At 29.5% G+C, this 26126-nt stretch overlaps 4 protein-coding genes and 1 pseudogene across 6 annotated transcripts; 2 read left to right on the top strand and 3 right to left on the bottom strand.

Moving 5' to 3' along the window:
- Positions 1-5864: 5864 nt before the first annotated feature.
- Positions 5865-6953, bottom strand: LOC111297607 (uncharacterized; annotated as a pseudogene).
- Positions 6954-9063: 2110 nt separating this feature from the next.
- On the bottom strand, positions 9064-10775 carry LOC149515742 (uncharacterized). The gene is made up of 2 exons (XM_089741625.1): positions 10726-10775; positions 9064-9936 (listed from the first exon to the last, which is right to left on the bottom strand). The coding sequence occupies exon 2, from the start codon at positions 9918-9920 to the stop codon at positions 9156-9158; it is 765 nt and encodes a 254-aa protein (XP_089597751.1). The 5' UTR covers positions 9921-9936; positions 10726-10775; the 3' UTR covers positions 9064-9155.
- A 2032-nt stretch (positions 10776-12807) lies between these two features.
- Positions 12808-13960, bottom strand: LOC111297603 (uncharacterized). The gene is made up of 2 exons (XM_089741624.1): positions 13811-13960; positions 12808-13660 (listed from the first exon to the last, which is right to left on the bottom strand). Exon 2 carries the CDS (start codon positions 13579-13581, stop codon positions 12883-12885), a length of 699 nt encoding a protein of 232 aa, XP_089597750.1. The 5' UTR covers positions 13582-13660; positions 13811-13960; the 3' UTR covers positions 12808-12882.
- Positions 13961-17874: 3914 nt separating this feature from the next.
- Positions 17875-19617, top strand: LOC111296339 (KIN17-like protein). The gene is made up of 2 exons (XM_089740657.1): positions 17875-18105; positions 18181-19617. The coding sequence occupies exon 2, from the start codon at positions 18201-18203 to the stop codon at positions 19368-19370; it is 1170 nt and encodes a 389-aa protein (XP_089596783.1). The 5' UTR covers positions 17875-18105; positions 18181-18200; the 3' UTR covers positions 19371-19617.
- Positions 19454-24743, top strand: LOC111296266 (very-long-chain enoyl-CoA reductase-like). Of its 3 annotated transcripts, none has more exons than XM_089740659.1 (6): positions 19454-19592; positions 21687-21791; positions 22020-22093; positions 22225-22264; positions 23020-23774; positions 24379-24743. In XM_089740659.1, the coding sequence occupies exons 3-6, from the start codon at positions 22025-22027 to the stop codon at positions 24445-24447; spliced, it is 933 nt and encodes a 310-aa protein (XP_089596785.1). In that variant the 5' UTR covers positions 19454-19592; positions 21687-21791; positions 22020-22024; the 3' UTR covers positions 24448-24743. The 3 variants fall into 3 exon arrangements, with proteins under 3 accessions (XP_089596785.1, XP_089596784.1, XP_022746204.2); XM_089740658.1 differs by lacking the exon at positions 19454-19592 and adding an exon at positions 20336-20413; XM_022890469.2 differs by lacking the exons at positions 19454-19592; positions 21687-21791 and having other exon boundaries at positions 21798-22093.
- The last annotated feature ends 1383 nt before the right edge of the window (positions 24744-26126 follow it).

The following is a 26126-nucleotide window of genomic DNA, read 5'->3' as shown; positions in this document are numbered from 1 at the left end:
TGTCCATCTTGCTTACTATCCAGCAGCCAATAATGTTGCATGAGTTTCGTACCAGCTTTATATCCCAACCATGAATAATATCGCTCTAAGTTCTCCTCAACTAGCTTTTCAAGCACCTATATATGTGCCTCATCGTATTACAAAACCAATTTCAAGGCTTAATAATCAAGCAAGTGGTTTAAGAAGATCCAGGGGTAATCAAGAGAGGGCTCATATTGATCTTATCCTGATAACTTATAATGAGTTTTTTCAGAACTGATTACAAATGACCTAGCATCCTCGATCTTTTTAGAATCATTGAAGCCACTCTATCCTAAATGGTACAATGTTAATGCCACATATGACTATCATAATGGAAATGTGGGTCACTCCATAAAAATTTGCCCTACTTTCAAGCATAAGATGCAAAGTTTGATTCAAGTAGGCTCGATAAGCTTCAAGGAATCAGGAGAGCTGAATATCCACAAAGACTCTTTGCCCAATCATCTAGGGGTTTGACTTTGGAAAAGCTGATTGAAACTTATTATCATCTTAAGATTTCTTGAGAATATGGATATTTTTTATGAACTTGGATTTCAGTTTATTTTCATCATTTTAATAAATTGACAGATATGATGCATTCTTATGACATTGTTCTTTTGTGTGAGTCACCATTATTTACTTTTACCTTCTCATTTCTTTTTTCATATCCATTCTTTAATTCCAAATAAGGAATGTTCAGATGATCAGAATGATAATTTAAGATTTGATTTTAAAAATATCGTTCATAATTATTTGATTGATAGATGAAGATTGTTAATTCATTGAGATTATTAAATAAAAAAAAAAAGATAAATCTGGTGAAAAATTTTAGAAATGATGTGACACATGATCTTTGTGATTGTTCACTCACAAGCTTGCTCCTAGTCGATGAATGTTCTTCATTGAGAGTATTCATGTTCAAAATGGTGTCGTGTTGGGGAAGTATAAAAGCCACACCACTAAGCTTTTCTTTAGAATTATTTGAGTATGCCTCTCTTTTTAAAATGGTTATTTTTCTGTCTTCTCTCTAACTAATTTCCAAAAATTAACGAATAAATCCCAAATGCTGACAGAGAATTTTTGAAAACTCAACAAATTGTCTAAAAAGTAAAACCCAGAAATCCTTGGAATGCAAAATTCTACAGAAATTCAAACCCAAAAACACCAAATCTCAATCATAGAAAATCTAAACAAATCAAACCCAAGACCTAGAACTTCTTGGTTGCTAAACAAACTTTTTTTTTCTCTCCAAAGTTTCTACATAATCTCTTTTTTTTTTCTCAAGAGTTTTTTTTTGCCTTTTTTTTTCTCTTTTAAGAGTTTTTTTTTTTTTGTATAATCTTCTTTTTTTCTCTTGCTTTGATCACAGGTTTATATAGAGGTTCATGCTCAATCAATTCTCCTTAAATCCATGATTTTGTTTGATTTTCGTCTTAATGAGAATTAATTTTGAAATTAAATCCCAAAAATCTCTCCATATCATTTTAATGTGAATTGATTATGGAATTAAATCCCGACAATCTCTCCACATCAAATGTCAACTGATTCTGGAATTAAATCCCAAAAATCTATTTCTATCATTTTAATGTGAATTGATTATGGAATTAAATCTTGACAATCTCTCAACATCAAATGTCAATTGATTTTGAAATTGAATCTCAAAAATCTCTCAACTACAATTAAATTCCGAAAAAATGTTCTCGAACAAAATGGGGTGTCTTCATTATTTAACATACATTGTCATTATTTTATTTTTGGATATATATAAATCAATGATAATATCATAATGAATAATTTTTACCTTAGTAATTAATCATTGAAAACTTAAATGTAATTAATACAACTTAGTCGTAATCATTGATAATTTAGTAATAAATTAATAATAATTTAATAGTAAATGAATAATAATTTAGTAGTTAATACTTGATAACTTTTTAGTAAATCAATAATAATATAATAATAAATACATAATTAAATCAATTATAATATAATTATAAATGTATAACAATACTAAAGTAAGAATAACTTAACAAAAAATAAGTGACAAATTAATAGTTAATTCTTGATAATTTAGTAATAAATAAATGATAATTTAATAGTAAATTAGTGATAATTTAATAGTAAATCAGTTTCAGTTTAATAGTAATTAATTAATAGTAGTTATTAATTGAAAACTTAAAACTAAATCAGTATAACTTAGTAGTAAATTATCAATAACATAATAACTAATCAATGATAACTTAATAGTAAATTATACATATCTTGAGTTATAAACGAATACCAATACTTTAAAGTGGTTATTTCTTGTTTTGCACTCTACTCACTAATTTGATCATATTTTGAGTTATATAAATCTAAATTATAAACCGTTTGAAGATTTAGAAACTAGACTTAAAGGGCTTTCTATCTATATAAAATTCATCACCTAATTCATTAATTACAAATTATATTGAATTTTCAAAATTACACATTGTGTAGTTTTCTGACAACTACTGAGTGTCTAGTAAAAATTCAAAATCTTTTCTTAGAAAATTTGGATTTTGATTTTGTTTCATCCATTAGAAAGTAGACTCAAAGAGCTTTCCAACCATATAAATTTTAAATATTAAGACTTTGTGAATTAATACAGAAAAATAAAACAAATTCAATGTTGGAAAACTTTATTCTTGTAAAACAGCTTCCTTAAGTTAATTAATTTCTCAAAATCAATATTATTAAAATTGTATTAAGTCCAAAATGAATAAGTTCACTTTAAAAATAACAATTGGACTTTCATTTAAGCTCCAATAAATAATCTTTAAAGATAGATTTGGTTTGAGATATATGACACCAAGAAAGGTTTGTTTAAACTTTGAAAATCATATTATTTATTTAGTACCAAAATATAAAACTTAAGAACATGTGCTAAATAAATCTTTTTTCAAAATCTTGATCAACTTTATTTAGCTTTAATGTTTTGTCATTTCAAAATAATGATCAATTCAAGGCTAACATACAATATAGTTAATATATTAAAACAAAAAATTGAAAAGCAAAAAATAGAGAAAAAATGCTTAAATGACTTAATTATAATTATTTTTAATAAATTTATTTATCAACATAAATTATATATACAATTATTTTTACAACAACCAAAAAAACAAACTTCATATAATTGTTTTATTCCTATGCACATTAAGCTTTTATATAATTCTATTTGTATTTTCATTTAATGTAAAAAATCATTTTACTTATGAAAAAGAGTTTAATAATAAAAATAAAATCTTTTAAATTAAAATTTATGAAAAATTACTAATGGTATTGTCAAAATTAAAATTTTATTAAGAGTTTAGTTAATCACTTTTAATACTTTTTTAGTCTAATTATAAAAAAAAGTCTAATAATAAAAAATTCATTTAAATTAAAATTTATAAAAAAATTTACTAAAGATATTTTAGTCAATTACTCTTAACATTTAAAATTAAAATTTTAAGAAGTTTTATTTCTCATAAGCTTTATTTTTAATTACATTTGATTTAAATTAAAGTTAAATAAATTAATAAAAGTTATATATTTAAAGATGAATTTGTTAATTTAAAAATTTATAAAAATATTTAAGTCGATCATTATTAATGATTTTAAAGTTCACATTTTTATATATAGATATAAATAAATAGAGAGATAAATATAAATGATATATATATATATATATATATATATATATATATACATATCAGTTAATGATAGCAAAGTACATAGTTCAATCCTTGCTTAACAATCACATTGAAACACACAAAGACAAATAACAAAAATAAAGTATAAATTGCACCCAAACATTTAATTCAATGATTGATGTGTGATTTCTTATACCTTGAACAGGATTTTTATCCACTTTCCCGAAGTTAAAAAGAAGTACAAATTGATTGAAAAGAAACACAAACAAACAAATATATACTAGCGAGTTCTGATAAATTTGAAATAAGGTAGAAATTAAAGTCAATTGCTCTCCACATATAGCTGAAACGACCAATTTTAGATTTGATACCCTTAATTGCTTTGGAACTTTGTCCCCTCTCCTCGGATAGCTACTTCTTTCGGAACAAGATTTTGCAATGCAAGGCTTTTATTCTCATCATGAGCAGCAGTAACATCATGTTGAAAATAACCCTTTTTCCAATTCTCAAACAAGGCTTGTTTCAAACAGGCCACATGGTAACAGAACTTGCCATCCGAATTAAAAAACACAGGACTTTGCGTGGTGATCTTTTCCTGCTTTGGCATTTAAGGAAATTTTCAATTTAATCTCATTGCAAAGGTATATTTCCATGTTCGTGGAAGGTTTGTGCAACAGGGATGTAAATCATGGGGATATTCATGGGAACATTGTTACACGAAGCCTTGAAATTATTAAGAATTGAATCCGAGAACTAAGTGTCTAGTACGCCACAAACAAAGCCATCCTCAAAGTGAAAATAAAAAACAAGCTTTCATTTTGATCATTTCCTGGACCTTTCATACATGTTAGATTTAGCATAAACTTGGCTATAATCAACAATTAAAACTATTGTTACAAGATACATATAAATATATATAGGTAATATAAATGGAACCAATTAAAATCAGGATATAATTAACCTTCTATAAGCAGACCAACAAAGTTGGATATGATTTTATCCAAAGGAAAATCTTTTATACACAAGAGATATAATTAAAGCTAGAGTTTCAAACTCTTAGTTTTAATGGCCGAATTCAATTCTTGACAGCCTCAAACTCAAAATAAAAAATTGGAGTCTTATGCTGGAATGTAGATGAAAGAGCCCTTAATGAGAGTATTTATATACAAAGCTCTACATCAAGACCGGACTTCTCAAGCAATCCTAGCCTTTTTCATCTGTTATTTCTTTCCCCGTTCCACGTTAATTTTTTCTCATTAAGTCCACGTAACAAAGATTAACAACCATATCTAGAAATTTCCCTGTTACCTTGATTTAGTTTTCAATTAGAACATAATAAACGATTCTGCTAGGTCTGTTCCAGCTTAATTAATGGATCGAGGTTTCCTTTGCTTGTTTTTTATAATCCAAAAAGACATTAGATTAACAAGTTATGGGAAAGTGAAAGAGGGGATATATTGAGAAAAATCCGAGAACTTTTTGTCGCTTAAAAAACATTAAATTAATAAGCTAGTAGTATTAAAATTGATCAAGTCAACAATTTAATCATTTTAAAACTTAATTTCAATTTAAAATTTTCAAGTTGATCCGTTTTATCAAGGAATATGTAGGGTTCTTCCTTTTTTCCATGTACAGATTAGAAAAGACCGTAAACGACATGCTTTCAAGATTAAAAGAACAATATACATGGTTACCATTTCCTTCGTCGGTAAGAGAGAAATAAGAAGGAAGAAGGAAAATAAGTGAATTTGCGCTTTTTTTTTCTTTCAAAATTTAATTTTTCTAAATGTAAGAGCAAAACACTCGTTAAACTTAAATTAACAACAAAGAAAAAAATAATTTTCTTTCCTCTTTTCTTTCATCAAAATTTTTTTCCTTTTTATTTTCTTTCATTCCTATCAAACTATAAATGAAATAGAAATGCCAAAATACCTGGAAAGGAGCAAAGTGATGATCAAGCTTTTTTAAAAAAAAAAATTTTCCGGAAAGGCCAAAAAAAAGCAACATATTCATTTTAATTGTTGGTTCAAATTACAAAAAATATTTATTAATAATAATAAAGCTTTATTGTCACACTGACAACACACTAAGAAAAAAAAAAGAACAAGAACAAATTCTACTCAGCATTTGGCTTAATTATTGGTGCATGAGCAGGATTCTAATCCTTGCACTTAAATTTTTTTTAAAAAAAAGGTACCCAAATCGATAAGAGCCCACGCACAAACAAATATAAAATAACTAGTTCTGATAAATTTGTAACAAAGTAGAAAATAGAGTAAATGGCTCTCCAAATATAGCTGAAACGACCAGCTTGAGAAATATGATCAACCATTTGATACCCTTCATAGCATTCGAGCTTTGGCCCCCATCTCGGACGAGAGCTACTTCTTTTGGAGCAAGATTTTGTAATGCAAGGCTTTTATTCTTATCATCAGCAATAGCATCAGGTTGAAAATAACCCTTTTTCCAATTCTCAAGGCAGGCTTCTTTCAAGCAGGCTACATGGTAACAGAACTTACCATCCCGAGAAGCATAGGACAAACCCTGGACTTTGCCTGCTGATCTTTTCTTGCTTTGGCATTTTAAGCATTTCGATTTAATCTGTTTGCATAGGTAGATTTCCATGTCGGTATCCGGGAGGGAGAAGAACAGTGGAAGGTTTGCGCAACAGGGATGTAAATCATGGGGATTTTTAACGCGGGAGAATTGGTACAAGAAGCCTTGTATATCCAAGGCACAGGCGTCGTAGGATCTGTCTCCTCCTAGTGGATTTTCCTTGTGAAATTTGAAGTCGCATCCTTTGAAAAATTTCTGGCACGCTGGAGGCCGACGAATCCCACCTCACGAAAAATGAAATCACAATCCTTGTTGGGACATTGGTAGCAAACTCCAAACCCTAGCTCTTTGCAACCATCGCAAAAGAAAGGAACTTGGCTCCTTTTCAACACAAGCTGATGTGGGTGGTCATCTCCATCGTATAGTGTTAGCAGTGATGGCATCTTTTTTCCAATTGATTCTTGCTGGCGTTTCTGCAAAGACAAAGATTGAATTGGATATAATATCATGTATACTTTTATACGTTATATGAATATTTTTTATTTGATCAACTTGATACAAGGAAATAACTTTACACAAGGAAATATATGAAAGAGTGCTATGTTTTCTACAGTCCTAAAGTATTTTTTTTCGGTATTTAAAACGGTCGTGAATTGAGGCACCCGAAGAAGAGTCTAGTTCAATACTAACAGATCACGTAACTGGTGGCAATCTTAAACTCAAGCAAAACTCAAATTGAAAACAAACAACAAGCTGTCATTTTAATCATTCTTACACCTTTCATATATGTTAGATTTAGCATAAACTTGGCTTTAATCAATAACTAAAACCATTGTCACAAGATATAAATATATATATATGGAAAATCATTTATACACGAGATAGAATTAAAGCTAGAATCTTGCCATGGTGTGGTAAAGTGTTGAACTCTGGAATGCTTCAAATAAAAAGGAAGTTGGAGTCTTGATGTAGGAATGGTGATGAAAGAACCCTAAATGAGAGTATTTATACACAAATCTCTGCGTTACTGCCTGACTTCCCAAGCAATCCTAGCCTCTTTCATTTGTTAGATCTTCCCCAATTCCGCGTTAATTTTTCTCATTAAGTCTACGTAACAAAGATTAACAAACATAACTAGAAATTTCCCTGTTGAATAGTTTTCTAAGTAATGCTGTTAAGCCTTGATTTAGTTTTCGATTAGAATATAATAAACTAGTCCGCTAGGTTTGTTCCAGCTCAATTGGATCGCGGTTTCCTTTGGTTTGCCTTTTATAATCTAAAAAGACATTAAATTAATAAGTTATGGAAAAATAATTTTTTATGACTTCATTAAACCTATTTAGACTTTGATTGATCCAAATATAGACCAAACAATATGAAATATGATACAGTTATACGATACAAAAATGATATGAATAAAAAATAGGAGATAACACAACTTGAAATTTTAAAAAAATCATAAATAAGTTTAATAAAATCAAAAAATTATATTTTATATTTTCATATCGACATGAATTGTGACACGCGATTTTCATGTAAAACATAATAATAATAATATAGTATTTTACACGAAATGGTAACACGAATTAACAGATCTATCCGAGTAGAGAATATATTGAGCAAGTCTTTGTCGCTTAACAAAGAAGAAGACATTAAATTAATAAGCTAGTAGTATGAAAATTGATCAAGTCAACAATTTAATCATTTTAAAACTAAATTTCAATTTAAAAATTTCAAGTTCATGCGTTACATCAAGGAATGTGTAGGGTTCTTTCTTATTTCTATGTACAGTTTAGAAAAAACCGTAAATGACATGCTTTCAAAATTAAAAGAAGACTATGTCAAAAGGTGAGACCACATCGTTGACTCACTCCCACAAAAAAAAACATATATTTAGCGAGACCTGTTTACAATAAAAGTATTCTTTTTGTCAATATCATATTTGATGGAATTAGATTGATATACATAGTTACCATTTTTTTGGATATCAATTTTATCTAAATTCGACTGGAAATCCGATTTTCTATCTTAATGGGAATGGATATAAATATTAAATTTTGGAGATAAAGTTGGAGATAAGTATGGTTTGAACTATTTTATCAGATATAAGTATGGGGATGAGTAATATAGCATTTATCTCATGCTTGTACCATATATATTTAATAAAATAAATTTTATTTTTTATTAGGACTAATATATTTGTATTTAAAAATACATATTTAAAAAAATTTTATTTTAATGTGTAAGACAAAAATAAAAATTTTTTTTTTTTTTTTAAAAAAGCTATATATACAGATATTACTTATAGTCATTAAATACCATGGAAATAAGAGTGAGAATGAATTTAAAATACACATTGAGTGTAGATACAATGATAGACATAATAAAAAAAAAAAATTAAGGATGATTAAGAATGCTCTACCCACCCCATATTCTTCCTATTGACATTTCTAACTATTTTTTCATCCTTAAGAGAGAAATAAGGAGGAAGAAGTAAAATGAGTGAATTTCGTGTTTCTCTTCTCTTAAAATTCTTTTTTTTTTTTTTTCTCAAATGGAAGAGTAAAACACTCATTCAATTTAAATTAACAACAAAGAAAAAAATATTTTTCTTTCCTCTCCTTCCTCTTTTCTTTCATATTTTTTTTCTTTCTTTTAATTTTCCTCCTTCCTATCAAACATATATAATATAAATGAAATAGAAATACCCAAATACATGGAAAAAATTTAATTTTTTGGAACGTCCAAAAAAGCAACATATTCATTTTAATTCTTGAGTCAAATTACAAAACTATTTAATAAAGCACAAAGTTCAAGCGCAAAGCTTTATTGCCGATCCTTGTTCTTAAATTAAAAAAAAAAAAGTACCCAATTTAATAGGAAAGATAACAGGGAAGAGCCTACAAACAAACAAATATATGATTACTAGTTCTGATCATAAATTTGAAACAAAGTAGAAATTAAAGTCAATGGCTCTCCAAATATAGCTGAAACGACCAGCTTGAGAAATATGATCAACCATTTGATACCCTTCATTGCATTCGAGCTTTGGCCCCCATCTCGGACGACAGCTACTTCTTTTGGAGCAAGATTTTGCAATGCAAGGCTTTTGTTCTCATCATCAGCAATAACATCAGGTTGAAAATAACCCTTTTTCCAATTCTCCAGACAGGCTTCTTTCAAGCAGGCTACATGGTAACAGAACTTACCATCCCGAGAAGCATAGGACAAACCCTGGACTTTGCCTGCTGATCTTTTCTTGCTTTGGCATTTTAAGCATTTCGATTTAATCTCTTCGCATAGGTAGATTTCCATGTCGGTATCCGGAAGGGAGAAGAACAGTGGAAGGTTTGCGCAACAGGGATGTAAATCATGGGGATTTTTAACACGGGAGCATTGGTACAAGAAGCCTTGTATATCCAAGGCACAGGCGTCGCAGGATCTGTCTCCTTCTAGTGGATTTTCCCTGTGAAATTTGAAGTCGCATCCTTTGAAAAATTTCTGGCATGGCGGAGGTCGGCGAATCCCACATTCCTCATGAAGAATGAAATTGCAATCGCTGTTGGGACATTGGTAGCAAAGTCCAAATCCTAGCTCTTTGCAACCGTCGCAAAAGAAAGGAACTTCGCTTTTTTTCCACTCAAGCTGATGTGGGTGACCATCATCGTTCAGTTTTAGCAACGTTGGCATCTTCTTGTTGGCTTTTCTGCAAAGACAAATATTCACTTGAATAATTTATTAAAAAAATAAGTTTGAATTGATTATAATTTGTACGTTTATATGCTATACGAATACATTAATTTGATCAACTAGATGCGAAGATATATATGTAAATAATATTATTTGCATTCATGGTGTATAAAATTCAAATTTTAAATTTGTAATCAATAAAAAATGCTTCAAATTCATCTATTCTGTCATTTGTAATAATGATAATGGGTCAAGTCATGACAAGTTTTTAGTTGCCACAATTCTGACTTGATTTAAAAAATATATACTTTAATTCAATATTAAAATATTATTTTTTCATATTCAATTTAACGTAATCCGTATGTGTATAAAATAACTAACAATTCAAAATTAATAAAATATTTTTTTAATATAAAATATTATTTTTAATATAAATATAAATATATATAAATTTAAATTTAAATAATTAATAAAAATATTATATATACAAAGTCGAGCTAAATTGGGTTTGCTTACAATCCAACACTGACCCAATTTCAAATTTTTTTTTAATTCAAACTTAACCTAAAATCTAATTTTTAAAAAAAAATCAATTTTGTAGGGTCGAATCCAATCAAAACCCACGAACAACATAAATTCAAGTCAACAACATAAATTCGGATCAAAAAAGTATCGACCACATGGACACTCAAGTATCCGAATCCACTTATTTTTGCCACACATAACATTGAAGTGGATTTCATTTAGTTGAATTAAAGATCAATAATGAAAATAAAATATTACACAAAAATCATAAATATATTACCTTGATTAATTAGATACAAAGAAATATAAATGTTTATCTGATCGGTGAAGACTCAAAGACGCAAGAGATATAATGAAAGCTAGAGTGGAAGGAATATTTGAGGAATGGAGAAAAAAGAGGCCTAAGTATTTATAGCAAAAATTCTTTGCATAACCGCGTGATTGCTACCCATATAACTTGCAATTCTCTTCCATTTGTTTATTCTAATTCTACCATTCCGCGTCATTTTTTTCTCATTATTCTAGAAACAGGTTAAATCAACTAACACAATTAAAGGTTTATTATTGTTGTATGTGTGAAATCGTAATAAAATTATTCAATTTAAAATTAATTGATTGGTATATAACATTATAGTAAATCAAAGATTTAATCAGGTCAAGAATTTTTCTTTTAAGCCGTCCACATATAATATATATAAAAAATTATCAACTTAGTTACTATTTGTTAACGAAAAGGGTATCCATGAAAAAGTTTTGAGGTGTTAAAGGAAAATTTTTTCTTTTAAATTTATTTTTATTTTTCAATTTTTTAGATTGTCCATACTAAAGGTAAATCCGCTTCTAGAATTAATAAATCTGAAATAATATTATCTTAATAGACTCTATCACAAATAAACATAATATTATGTGACAAACTCAGAAATGGTACAAGGTACGAATTAGTAAACAAAAACCCGATTATTAAAGCATTCAATTTGATTAAAATCAATTGATTATAAATAAAATAACCCAATTTAAATATAAAATGATAAAAAATTGAAAATCTAATAGACGTGGGATAATATTAAGCTAACAACTAAATTAAGTTTTTAATTAGAATATGATAAATTATTCTTCTAGAATTATTCCATTTAATTATATGGAGGTTTCCTTGGCTCTATTTTTTCTAATAAAAAAGGAATTAAATAATTATATTCAGTTTACTATTAAAATTTAAGTCAACAATGTTATTTAAAACTTTCTGTTTAAATTTTCCAATTTGAGAAGTTACATGGTAAAGAATATATGTATGGTGTCTCTGTTTTTTTTTTTTTTTCTAAATTACAGCAAAAGAAAAACATTTAAAAATAAAAGTAATTAAATTAGTTGCTTTAATTTCAAAACCTTAGACGACTATGTCAAATTTTTTGGACCCAATTGTCCTAGCAAAAGTTGAAGAACATTCATATGTTTTGTTGACTTGGGAGACTCTAATACACGCAAATTTTCTTCAGTCAATGGCCAATGAAATAAATGCTCAAGCTATTGAATTTGTCAAATGCATTTTTTTTTTTTAAAGGGTCAACAAAATGTTGGTTGGAGTATTATCGATAATGTTGGCTCAACTGGTAAATTTGTTCGCTTCAACATCCACGTAAGTAACATTGAATTTGAATCCGATAATCAATTAAGAGATAATATTTAATAGATTCTTATATCCATTTTAGAATTTTTTATAGATAAAAAAAGTTATCCCCCTTCGTTAATTTTAAGCTTTACCCATTAATGATCAAGATAAAAAAAAAAAAGTAAATTAATAATAAGTAAACTTTGTTTAATAGTTTGATTGATTATCCATCTAAACTTAAAAGTTCGTCCAAGTTTTGATAGAATTTAAATAAAAAAATTAAAATCATTTAAACAAGCTTAGACACAATTTTTAAATTCGTTTAAATTTTAGACCTAATCTTAAACAAAAAATTTAAAGTTTGAACTTAACCCAACCTTATTCGGATTCATATATATACATATATATATATGAATTATATATAAATTAATTCTCATATATAAAAAATAAAAAATATATATTTTATTAAACTTGATTTTTATTTTTATATAATTTTTATTTTTTATTTATATATATAATTTTTATTTTTAATTATTTTATATATATGCAAATTGAACATAATTCTATTAAACTTAATTTAATCATATTTTTTTAAAAAAATTTTGTTATATAATTAAATTTAATGAGTGGGTGTTGATTTATTTTTCTAGTTGGGTTGGACTTGGGAATATTTTGAAACCCAAAATTTTAAATTAGGTCGGATCTAAACAAATATATAATAACAAGCATAAACCCATCCCGGCCGGCCATGAACACTTCTAATAACAATTAAAATCTTACAATTTAATAATTGACAAGGCTGTCCAGATTTACAAGCAATAAAAATCTTTGCTAGGAAAGACCCAACACACAACCAGCAGCCAACTGCAAAGCACTCCCCAAAATGGCATTGACTATTAGGTCTAGAGCACATCCCACACAACAGCCTCTTTTCTTCTTTCTCCCACTTTCTTGTTTGATGAATACTAAGCTAATATTCCCACCATTTTGTTGACTATTGAAACAACCCCAATTCTCAAAATTCATGTGATTTACACAACCAACATGGTAACAATGTTTGCCACAAGTTGAAACATAAGCCCAACCTTTTACTTTACCCGAGATTTTTTTGTGTCGACATATCCAACACTTGGACGAGGCCTTGTCTTTAAGATTAAGAATCAACCCTCCTTCACCATTCAATGTGTTTGGGAGCTTCAAACAGCAAGGGTGCAAATATGCTTTCTTTGATTTGTACATGAAACCTCGAATATCTTTCCCACATGCTTTACAACGCTTACCATGTTTTCTTTTCTTCCGAAACTCGAAGATGCAGTTGTTGAAGAACGGATGCGTGGCCAAAGGATCAGCCATAGCACATTTCTCATGAAGATGAAAGTCACACTTGGTTTTCTTGTTACATTGATAGCATGAACCAAATCCTTCTTGTTTGCATCCATCACAACGATAAGGCGTTTGGCTGTAACTCAGCTCTAGCTTGTGGCGATGACTAAAATGCTCTATCTCGGTAACTTTCATGTCTTCGCACATGGAATTTTTTAATTTCTTTTCGAAATCTCAAGCTTGTTTTCACGGCTTCTCTTTTATTATTTTTTCACAAATTCAATACCTGTTTCAAAGATGAAACAATTTTTGTTTTGGAAAATTAGAGCACTATATGATACAATCAGAGTTACATGATTTAACTAAAGCAGACAAGAAGAAAACTCATTAATGATCAAAACAAAAATTGTAAATCAATTAACAAGTAAAATCTTACATTTTAAAACTCGAAACCTAACTCAATTGGTTAATACAACCAATATCACCAGTGACGTCCGGCTGCAACCTCCGGCTGAGATTTTAAGTAATTAAAAAGTATAGTAAATGCTTTTGAGCTCGGCAATTCACCTGGTTTCATGGCAGATTTATAGCTCTATAAGCAGCCAACAGGCAAAAAAGGAAACCTGAGTTTAGTTAACTAACTGAAGTTTGATTTCCTTCATTGCCAGGAAAGTTCAAATTGTCAATTAAAGATTGTTGAATTGTGAGAATTTTCTCCATGGCCAATTTTTCCAACACAAGCTGGCTTGAGTGGTCATTTCCATCGTTTAGCGTTAACAGTGATGGGCGACTTTTCTAGTATGTTTCTTGTTGGCGGTTCAGCAAAAGACAATGATTAAATTGAATATGATATCTTATATGTATGTTATATGAATCTATTTAATTTGATCAACTTGATACAAAGAAATATATAATATCAATTCATGTTTTTTTTTACTAAAATAACAAAAAGTTCTTTAATTTTATTATTTTATTTAAATAAGTTTTTATATTTTTATTACATCCAAATAAACTTTTAAATTTTATTTAATTTGTATCCAAATAAACTCTAAACCTTTATTTTGTACCTAAACAAGCCCTTAATAAAAATTAATCTTTTATTTGAAATAAGAGTTTATTTGAATATAAATAAAAAATAAAAAATTATTTTGATACAATAAAAAAATATATATAGATATATAACTTATTTAGAAAAAGTAAAATAGTTTAGGAATTTTTTAGAATTTTAGCCTTTTCCATAAATCTAGTGTTTTTTTTTAATTTTATTTTCAATTATCAAAGTTATGATACAGTCCAATCATTTACAAATGGGTCGCATAACTATTGGTCGTCCTAAACTATTTCAGACCAAATCAAATTAAAAATGAACAACAAGCTTTCATTTTAATAATTTACGGGACCTTTCATATATATATATATATATATATATATTAGATTTAGCATAAATAAACAAGCTTTCATTTCAATAATTTACTGGATCTTTCATATATGTTAGATTTAGCATAAACTTGCTATAATCAACAATTAAAACTGTTGTTACAAGAACTATATATATATATATATATATATATAAATGGAAACCATTAAAATCAATATATAATTAACCTTCTATGAGCATACCAACAAAGTTGGACATGAGCTTGGCAATTCACCTGGTTTTATGGCAGATTTACAGCTCTATAAGTAAGCAACAGAAGAAAGGAAACATGAGCTTAGTTAATTAACTGAAGTTTGGTTTCCTTTATTGCCAAAAAATGTTTGTCATATTATGATCTTTGTGAGAATTTTCTCTATTGCCGTTTTACCAAGACATGTGTATCAATTTGATTCCAACTTTCATGTGGAGTGAGTAACCAATTAGCCACTCAATTACTTGCCCTTTTCCTATTTTGCTTTGATTTTTTTGGTCTTTTGAGAGCTTCCTTTTTCAACTTGTTCTAGATTGGATTGGCATAGCTTTCTATGATGTTGATTTACAAAGATGTGTGGATGGATTTAGGTCTGCTAGCACCATTTCTCAGAAATTTACAAGGATTAAGCTCTGGGTGTTTTCTGCATCAAAAGAAAACAATTGTGTTTGATTTAATTCGTAATTTGAGGATAAAAAAAAATTATAAATATTACAATTCAAATTATAAACTTGTTGAATATCATCTTGTATAGTTGAATGCGTGAGTCAATTGAATTAAGTTATTGGTTCATTAGTGACGTTAATTAAATTATTAATAAATTTCATTTTGAACTATACCTATCAAAATCATATATTATAATATGAATTTATTGATTACATTATATAAACACAATATTGGCTACCAATTAAAAAAATGCTAAATACCCAAATAAACTTTAGATTTTACTCCAAATGCAAACAAGCCCTTAGTCTTTTATTGCATTAAACTAAGACTATATATAAATTTTTATTTTTATTGTAATTATACATATTAATTCTTTAAATGGATAATAATATCCCATTGACATAAGTTTTAAAGTAACATTTGTTCCCTCAAATATTTGTTGTTCAACTCATTCAAATAAATTTAAATATGCATTTTTTACAAATTAAATCACCTAACTAAAAAAGTTTAAACAAAAGTGAATATTTTATACGTTAAGGATCTAACTACAATAAAATAAAAATTTCTATCATTAATTTCATGCAATAACAAATCAAGAACTTATTTCTAATTTTTAATAAAGTTTAAGAACTTATTTGAGTATTATCCCTTAAAAAAACTATTAAGCACCTTCATATATATTATGTTAGCAACGAGCATAAGAAGCAAGTACTAACAAAAATCCCAAACATATGAATTTCTTTATCAATTACTATACTTTTTTTAAAACAAAATTCAGAGATATTGAACCAATTCTTTTTTTCTATTTTCTCTTTTTTTTTTTTATAAAAGTTATAAATAAAATTATAGATTCCCTTGGTGCAATGAAATTTTTTATTTATTTTTTTATCGACACAAATTATAATATAATAATTTTTATATTTTACATATATTTAATTCAAAATAATCACCGTATGGATATATGAGTTACAAGGATCATTAAAGTATTGGAAATTCAAAATTACTAAATTGCCCTCAAAGAAAAAGTTTAAAAACTTGAACGTTAATAGAGCAAGCCATCAGGTTTTCAAGAAAAAGAGGCACCATGAACCAAAAATTTGGGGCAGCAAAACAGCCCACTGGGACTCCATCTCTGGCCTGGTCGTGCGTCGTCGTCATCGCTTCACTCCTTGCCGGCGCCTCCGTCGTCCACAACATTTACAAGCCTGATCTCGTAATCACTTCTCTATTTACTTTTCTTCCTTTCTTTTTAATGTATTTGTTTCTTGGATGATATTGAACACCCTTAAAATGTTCGACGAAATGTCCCAAACACCTTGTTGGCTACTGAAGTCTTGAAACTTGAAATGGCTAATAACCCAGTATCATCTAAATTGCAGTAGTCTTTTGTATATTTTTCTTATAAATAATTTTCAGTCTATTCTTTGTTAATGGCTTTTGTGACTTTGGTTATGCAGACACTACCAATGGTTGAAAATGTGGATGAGGTTAAGAAGAAACAACCTGACAATAAAGTATGAGCATATTTCTTTTCTAGCTATTGTTAGTGTTTCAAAGGACATTAATTTCCCCTAAATGCTTGCAACTGCTTCTAATTTTCTAGAATGTTTGGTTTGTATTATTGTATGAATTCTTCTTTTCTAGATATTGTCTGAAGCTAAATATTTTGTTTTATACTGTTCCATCGTGTTTTATATATATATATATATATATATATATATGTCCCTTTTGATTTTAATAGTGTTTGTGAAAATTTTGATTTTAGTGTAATTATGTGAAAATTTTTAAATTTTATTTATAAGATTGATGTTCCTTGATTTTTAATGCTGAAAAATATATTTGAAAATATAAAAAATGTAAAAGTTTTAAGTGTTTAAAAAATTGCAAGCAAAAGATCATAGAATTTTGAGATTCTAGTGCGTTAGGATGTTTAATTATGTTTTAATTTATTAGTACGTCGATTATTCAATTTATCATAGAATACTTTATTATAATTGTACTTTAAAAAAATCAATTTGAAACATTAAAAAAGACAAAAAAAATATGAAAATTAAGTTAAAAATAACTAAACCAAAATTTAAAATAATTTGAAAAGAAAATTACATCTAAATCTGATAATATATATATTCGAATCATATTCGTATTATGTCAAATATATATAAAATATAAAAATTTATTATGTCAAATATATATTAATATGTTAAATATAAAATATTTTTATTTTTATCAAATTTATATATAAATTTTATTAAAATTTTAAACTTTTTATTTTAAATTGTTTTGATTTTTTATATTATTTTTGTATATTATTACCGTTTCGTATTTAAAATTTTAAAATCTAATTACATCCAAATAAATTCGAAAAAATTTCTACCATCTTATGGAATGAAAAACTTATTAAAAGTTGGATTTTATTCGGTATTGGACTTTGTTTACATTGAAAAGTGGGCCTTGTATTGGGTTTTTATCTAAGGAAAAAAGAAATCCTAATGCCTATTAATAAAAGGAAAAAAAAAACTCGATTTATTTGCAAATTACATTCTCTCTCCTTCTTCTATCTTGCTTTTTACATCACCACCCTCTTTCGCCGCCGGTTCAACTCACGCCCCACCGCCGCCGATCCATCTCTCAAGTTTAATTGAGTCTTAATTTTCAGGTTTGCATCCTTTAAAGACAAAAATCCAATCTTTTCCCTTTTTCTTTTTTTTTAATCTTAATTTCTTTTTTCTAGGGTTTCCGATTTGCCACCCAATGGGAAAAAACGATTTCCTAACCCCCAAAGCAATCGCGAACCGAATCAAAGCCAAAGGTCTCCAGAAGCTTCGATGGTACTGTCAAATGTGCCAAAAGCAATGCCGAGACGAAAACGGATTCAAATGCCATTGCATGAGCGAATCTCACCAGCGCCAAATGCAAATCTTCGGGCAAAACCCGGACCGGATCTTATCCGGATACTCCGAAGAGTTCGAACAAAACTTCCTCGAACTCATGAAACGCAGCCACCGGTTCAGTCGCGTCGCCGCCACGGTCGTTTACAATGAGTTCATTCATGATCGACATCACGTTCATATGAATTCGACCCAGTGGGCTACTTTAACGGAGTTCGTCAAGTATTTGGGACGGACTGGGAAGTGTAAGGTCGAAGAAACACCCAAAGGTTGGTTTATTACTTATATTGATAGAGATTCAGAGACTATTTTTAAGGAAAAAATGAAGAATAAAAGGATTAAATTGGATATGGTAGAGGAAGAGAAACAAGAGAAGGAAATTCAAAAGCAAATTGAAAAAGCTGAGCAGCTGAAAATGCCTTTGGAATCTGAGGAGAATTCAAAACAGCCTGTCACCAAAGAGCTGAATTTGGAGAGTGGAGTGAAAATTGGGTTTACTTTAGGAGGGGGAAATGTCGCGAAAGGGGAGAGTTCGAATAATGCGAGGTTGGTTTTTGAAGAGGAAGAGAATGAAAACAAGAAGAAGAATGAGGAGAAAGAGAACAGTGGTAGAAAAAATGCGTTGGAAGAGTTGATGAGGGAAGAGGAGAAGATAAAGGAGAGAAGCAATAGGAAAGATTATTGGCTTGGTGAGGGTATCATTGTGAAGGTGATGAGTAAAGCATTGGCTCAAAGAGGGTACTATAAGCAGAAAGGAATTGTGAGGAAAGTGATCGATAGGTATGTAGGGGAGATTGAAATGCTTGACAGTAAGCATGTGTTGAGAGTTGATCAGGAAGAGCTTGAGACTGTGATTCCGCAAATTGGGGGAGTGGTAAGGATAGTAAATGGGGCATATCGTGGGTCAAACGCTAGGTTGTTGGGTGTGGATACAGAGAAGTTTTGTGCAAAGGTGCAGATAGAGAAGGGAGTGTATGATGGGAGAGTGCTTAAGGCTATCGAGTATGAGGATATATGCAAAGTTGCTCAGTGAGTTCTGCCTAGAATTTTGGCTTATAGTGATGAATTTGATATTTTTGCTCTTTATCAGTTGTTCCTCGAAAACAATCTATAGCTTTGCAATGCATGGTTCTTGTTTGGTAATGTATCATTTGCTTGATAAATGCTAAGAAACTGTGTATAAAACTTTCACTGTCCTGAAGTCTTCTGGAACATTTCAGCATTCTGAATTGGTAAAATTTTCAGGGATCTAATGGTGAGTAAAGTAGTTTATTTATCAATTTTTATGCTACTATGCAAATTTTATTGTTTCTTGTCCTTTTGTTTTCTCGTTAGCTTAAGTGAATGGAGCTTATGTACCTAGACATTCAATTGCAAATATATTGCCTTAAACTTGACCATATAAGAAACTAAGTACTCCTCTGATTCAAATCTTCCATGGAATGCCTTAATGTGCTGACAAATATTTTCTAAAGTGGGTTCTTGTGGCCCTAACTTACATTGGCGGGATAGCTAATACTACAAAATTAAGATTCTTTATTTTCTACTTCTACATTTGGTTACTTGTGGTGGCTTGTGGAATGGCTTTGTAGCTTGAGAATTATTAGATCGCTGAAATACTGGAAAACTTACTTTTTATTTTAGTTAGAGATCGAACCTTAATGCATTGGTTCATCACAAGGTTGATATTAGTTAGGTTACAAAGCCAACTGATGAGCTAGGCTTTAAATATATGGATGATGAAGAGTGCTGAAGGCTAGAGTTTGAGGCTATATGGATAGCTTCACAGTGAGATCCAGGTAGAATATCAGCTTAGTTTTATGGAATTTTATCTATTTGTATCAATGGTTCCTCATAGAATTCAGTAGCTTGTGCAATGCATGGTTCTTCCGGTTTATTCATGTATTATTTTTGTGATATGTTCAAAACCTCTGTTAATGATGAAAGAAAAATGTGTTTCGAAGTCTATAAAATTTTCTACTTATTTTATTTATTTAGGTAGCTGAAGTGTGCACTCAGAAGTGAAGGGAGCCATCTTACTTCAAAATTCAAATGCAAATATATTGCCTATATCATGTAAAAAGCTGGAAATTTTCTGCTGTTAAAGATCATTCAAATTGTTATGGAATGCCTTTATGCACTGATATGTTTTCGCTGGAGTTGGTTCAAGGGGAACTAATTTACATACACAAGATGGCTTTGCACTATAATGTTATGAATATCCACCATGTTTATATTCAGTGTTTTCGAGTCATAGAGCTTGTTAGAACATGAATATATCACACAGCATTCTTTCATTTTCTAACTCAAACTGATACGAGCATATCTCTTATGAGCTTTATGATAGCAGAGTCTTGTTTGATTCCAATGTTATCACTTGTCATGCTGTTATTGAGTGTGATGTAGTGTTTTGGCAGAAAATTAGTTGAAGAAAACAAAGGAAAAGACAATGGTGGATTTCCATTGCTATTGTTTTGGACATTAATCATGCAATCTGTTATAACATGTATTCTTTGTCTATTCTCCTGTTATGGAATGCCATGTCCACAGCATCATCGACTATGTTGATTCTAAACTGTTTATCATCTAAAACAACAATGATCAGCTTAACAGGGGCGGAGACAGCGGTGAGGGGTGGCTCCATGGTGGCGGCGGCTGGCGGCCACCTCTACTTAAGAAAAGGCTAAGGGTTGAGCCTACACTTATATTATCCGATAATCATAACGATATGAGAATGGTGGCCAGTGAGAGTACTAATCTACTACAATGAATTGATGGGTACATAAATTTCTTGGTTGGGGAAGTAGTGATCTGCTTTTGGCTCTTCTATTTAGTTATGGACCAACGATCAACCACTCACATGAATATATATTAAGTTGGTGATAAATTGAATAAATTATGTATGTCCAAAGCAAAAGGAGTGTGTGTGCCAATCCCTTCATTTTGCTCAAGTGGTGGGATGAAGCAAAATTTTAAGTACCTACTTGAAATTCAACCGTTAGAATTTAGTTAAATAAATATTAAATTGGTAATTTTAAATATGATACAAATAATATAATAAAAATTTTAACAAAAAAATTTTATGAATTTAAAAAAAAATAAAAAACTGTATTTGAATTTAACATATATCAGGAATTTGTAATAATAAATTTGATACAATAACTTTCATGTTTTAAATTTGTTTAATATTGTTTAACATGAATGTGATAAACATATAAAGAATAGGATAATGCATATTGGTAAAAAAATTGAGGTTATGTGATGAAAAATAATCTATGATATTGTAATTATTATAGATTAATTGTAATGCTATCCTTATAAATACTATGTTCTCTTTCTGGCAAGATAGATGACGTGTTCAGATCATCACCGTTCAAAGCAAGATCTCATAAGTGGATCACACAAATCAAGTCATATATGTTGAGCAATTAAAGATGGGGTGTCATCGGCCTAGGTAGTTTTCTCTCCCACGCCAACCATAGGCCTTTAATGTATACAATCTCAATGCCAGCGCTCCCATTTCCTAAACTATAAACCTGACAGACAGCTTCTCACTTTTTTTCACCAAAAAGCTATAAATTTTGAGATCTCCAAACTCGAAAAATCCAACTTTTCCAAGCTTGAAGCTTCAAAGGGTTTGTTCCTTTAGCCATAACAAAAATTGGGTATCTTTTGTTTTCAGAAAGGATGAAGGTCACTGTAGTTTCACGCAGTGGAAGAGAGTTTATCAAAGGAGGCCTTGAGCTTCATGACTTAGTAAGTCTTTTCTTTTTCTTTCTTGGGTTTTACTTCCTTTTGTGTTTTATAGTGTTAGGCTGATTGCTTGTCTGGAAAAATGAAGGGAAAGAAAGGAAATTTATTATGTTTCTTCTTTCTTTTTTTTGCAGGCTACTGTGGCTGATTTGCAGGAGGCAATTCACAAGAGAAGTAAGTGATTTGCTTTCTTGTTTGTTGATTAAGTGTTACTTAACAAAACAAGGAGGAAATAATAGTCTTGTAACTCTAGATTGGGCAAAATAATTGCATGTTTGTGGGAATTTCCTGTAATTCTTTTTATTTGCATATTGTATTGCATGGATGTTCTAATCTAGTTGACTCTTGAGTGATGAAGTAACTAGACACATTCGATAAAATTATATTTACTTATGGATACTTAACAGATATCACTAAGGTTGATTTTTTTTTGTTCCTTGAAATGTATTCTTCAGATGTCATGTACCAGCAGTAAATTCCTCATGCAAGTAGGGCACTTTTTTGTGCTATGTGTATTATCTTAGGGTTATTAGTTACTCCATTTCCAGTCAGTGAAACGTTTTTATTTTTCACTCAAATATTTGGTAGATTTTATGTTTCAATTCTTCCTCCTATTTGAGTTTCAGATGCTTTGGTAAAATAGATATGTTTATTTCATATTGATGGGAAAGAAATTCTTGCCAATTGCAGTGTGCATTACTGTGCTGCCCGCTTTCTTATGCCAAAAGGGGTTTTATGGGTTTGTTTTTAATTTGGCATCGGAGCACTTACGAATTCCAACATTTTGATAAACTTTTATGCCTTTTTATTGTCATCTTGAGTCTTTCCCCCCAATTTCTCAAGGGATGTGTCTCTGATTGCATGCGTGTGGGCAGCTTCATTGATCATTGGATTCTTATTAACTGAGTTCTCATGTGTGGTACTAGCAGCTAAAAAGTTCTATCCTTCAAGACAAAGACTCACGCTTCCAGTGCCATCAGGTTCAAAGGTGCGGCCTGTTGTTCTTAGCTACAAGAAGAGTCTCAAAGACTACTGTGATGAAAACCAAAACAACATAACTGTAGTGTTCAAGGACCTGGGTCCACAAGTATCTTATCGTACACTTTTCTTCTTTGAATACTTGGGTCCTTTGATCCTCTATCCCATCTTCTACTACTTCCCTGTGTACAAGTTCTTTGGCTATGAAGGGGAGCGTGTCATCCACCCTGTTCAAATATATGCTTTATATTACTGGTGTTTCCACTACTTCAAACGTATTATGGAAACATTCTTCGTCCACCGCTTCAGTCATGCAACATCTCCACTATCAAATGTCTTCAGAAACTGTGCTTATTACTGGACCTTTGGATCTTACATTGCTTACTATGTAAATCACCCACTTTACACACCTGTTAGTGATCTTCAGATGAAGATTGGTTTTGGGTTTGGGTTGGTTTGTCAACTTGCAAACTTCTATTGTCATATCATTCTGAAGAATCTACGCAGCCCTGATGGTAGTGGAGGGTATCAAATTCCTCGTGGGTTTCTGTTCAACATTGTGACATGCGCAAATTACACAACAGAGATTTACCAATGGCTGGGTTTCAATATTGCTACACAGAGTGTTGCAGGTTATGTATTTCTTGTGGTTGCTACTTCTATTATGACAAATTGGGCCCTTGCAAAGCACCGCCATTTGAAAAAGGTATTTACCTTAGCTTTTGTGGCTGAACGACTAAACCAAATAACCTTTGTGCATGCCATTAGAGTTGCCTTCATTTTCAACACCAAGTGAAATCTCTTACTTCTGCCGCCCTGCCTTTCCTTTCTGCCTAAAACTGAAAGTAAATTAGATCAAGATATGTTGGTTTTTTATTTAATTTGCAAAGTACATACAGGATTAGAATTTCTTTGAGTAACATTGAGTGATTTGCTTCATTATGCTAAATGCTAGTCAAATGTATCGCAAAAGCCTATGTAGAATTCTAGAAGTTCATGTATGATGCATGTCAGCACACTTGTTCATATCACTTATATTGAACTCGGATCAAATTTAAGACAAGGAATTCATATCCAAGTAAAAAAACTGTTTAGCACTCTGCTTACCATTTTGGATCAAGTTCTTTAAAAACCAAAATTGCCACCACAATTGCTCGAAAGACTGCCTCCTTATGGTTGCGTGTTTTGCTTTATATCATTTTGTCTTTGATTTGTTAATAGAAACATCTCCATTCTGTAAATCTTTAGTTTTTATTGTGTTTTACTTTTAATAAACTTTCCCCTTACCTTTGACTTCTTATTACTCGCAGCTATTTGACGGTAAGGAAGGAAGGCCGAAGTATCAGCACAGATGGGTAATTCTCCCTCCATTCCTGTAGAATTGATGGGTGAGCCTCCTATTCATTGGTCTTTTTGATATAAGTTTCTGTTCTAAAAGCATGGTTTCAAGTTCATGGAAGATCAATTCTTGCCATATATGAACTTAAGATCACTCCTCACAAAATTGTTTGGATTGATTTTAGGTTTCTGTTTAGACAATGTACTGCATCTGGAATGCATTAGAATGGTTTTTTTATCTCTCATATTTATTCCTCAAATCAGATCAACTTGCTCTTCTGTGTAAAAGAAAAACAATTTTTCTATTTATAGATAATCATTAGTGTTGTTGTTTGAATTGATTATCTCTATTCTATCAATATTCAATTGCACAAGTAGCTAAAGTAATGATAGTTAAATGGTGACGGCAAAATCAAACCCCAAAAGTAAGTCTTTGGAGTTACTTGACAGACGTGTTCTGATTTGAGTTCTTTAAGTATGATTTCAAGTTTCAAAATTTAATGCGGAAATTATGATCATGAAACTTGTCCAATCATCACATTACAACACAACAATATCCCAACTGACCAAGTATTTGCTTTTCATTTTTCAATGGCCGCAAAACGTAATATACTTTTGAAAAGGAATGGAAAATGGAAAAATACACCAAAGAATCTTATCATATTCATAATGTTTTAGAACTAATTCAGTTTGGTAACAACTTTTGACCCAAAATATATGATTTTTAGAGCTGAATTCAACATCATATAATATATTTTTTTAATTGAAAAAATGGTCCATTGGGCTTTTGGGTTGGAAGAGTTGCCCCCACAAAGCTTTGAAGTACATACATATTTGTTTGAAAGTAACCTAACAGAAAGAACTCCATTAAATGCCGTAGATCTTATCATTTATATATTCATACAACGTTAAATATTAATAATTTATGTATTTATATTATATTTTATATAAAAATTATATGTTATAATTTATATTGATATAAAAATAAAAAATATAATTTTTTATTTTATTAAATTTATATATAATTTTTGTTAAAATTTTAAGTCATTTAACATTCATATATTTTTTTATATAATTTTTGTATCATAGTTTAGATTATCAAATTTTTAAATCATTCAAAGTTGTCAATTTTTTTTATAAATCATTCAAATTGATATTGAAAACTATGAGATCAGAGCCGACATGAAGAAAAGATGAAAATCCCATCAAAATTGATGCAAAAAAGAATTATATTCTTAGAAAATTTAGTGGAAATAGCCTAAGTTTTTTCTTTTCTTTTTTTTTTCTTAATGCCAAGAAGAGGTTTTATAGTAATCCATTACTTTTGTGAATTCTTACCAAATCAACATGCAAAAATTTGAGGTAGTTTATTAAAGTTTGAATCAAATCTTTTTTTCTTATTGGTGATTAGAGGAAGAAGAAAAAAACAGTGTGCACATAGTGGAGGACAATTTTTTTGGAGAAAAAAAATAGAAAAATGCATAAAAAAAAAAACTAATACTTAAATGAAGATTTTTTCTTGGCATGAATTTTATTTTTTATTAAAAATTATATAAACAATAAAAAAATTCTAAAAAATTTCGAAAAAATTCGATTTCAAGCTAGATTAGGATTTAAAATAAATACACTATTAATTACGTAAATTAGTAAACTCCATAATTTTTGTATTTTGAACAACATAATGTATTTTTATTTTTAAAAAATTAAAATATAATTGTTA

The sequence above is a fragment of the Durio zibethinus genome, chromosome 12, assembly GCF_047325235.1.
Source record: "Durio zibethinus cultivar Kanyao isolate XHJ-2024 chromosome 12, ASM4732523v1, whole genome shotgun sequence".
In the NCBI taxonomy this organism is placed as follows: domain Eukaryota; kingdom Viridiplantae; phylum Streptophyta; class Magnoliopsida; order Malvales; family Malvaceae; genus Durio; species Durio zibethinus.
Note: the sequence above shows the minus strand (reverse complement) of the source record. Positions and strands in the feature narration are given on the sequence as shown.

Bases quoted from the DNA above. Each gene is read 5' to 3' on its own strand.
- LOC149515742 (XM_089741625.1), bottom strand. From the start codon at position 9,920: ATGCCAACGTTGCTAAAACTGAACGATGATGGTCACCCACATCAGCTT.
- LOC111297603 (XM_089741624.1), bottom strand. From the start codon at position 13,581: ATGTGCGAAGACATGAAAGTTACCGAGATAGAGCATTTTAGTCATCGC.
- LOC111296339 (XM_089740657.1), top strand. From the start codon at position 18,201: ATGGGAAAAAACGATTTCCTAACCCCCAAAGCAATCGCGAACCGAATC.
- LOC111296266 (XM_089740659.1), top strand. From the start codon at position 22,025: ATGAAGGTCACTGTAGTTTCACGCAGTGGAAGAGAGTTTATCAAAGGA. The intron at 22,094-22,224 runs GTAAGTCTTTTC...TTTTTTTTGCAG, and splicing joins GCCTTGAGCTTCATGACTTA to GCTACTGTGGCTGATTTGCA. The intron at 23,775-24,378 runs GTATTTACCTTA...TATTACTCGCAG, and splicing joins AGCACCGCCATTTGAAAAAG to CTATTTGACGGTAAGGAAGG.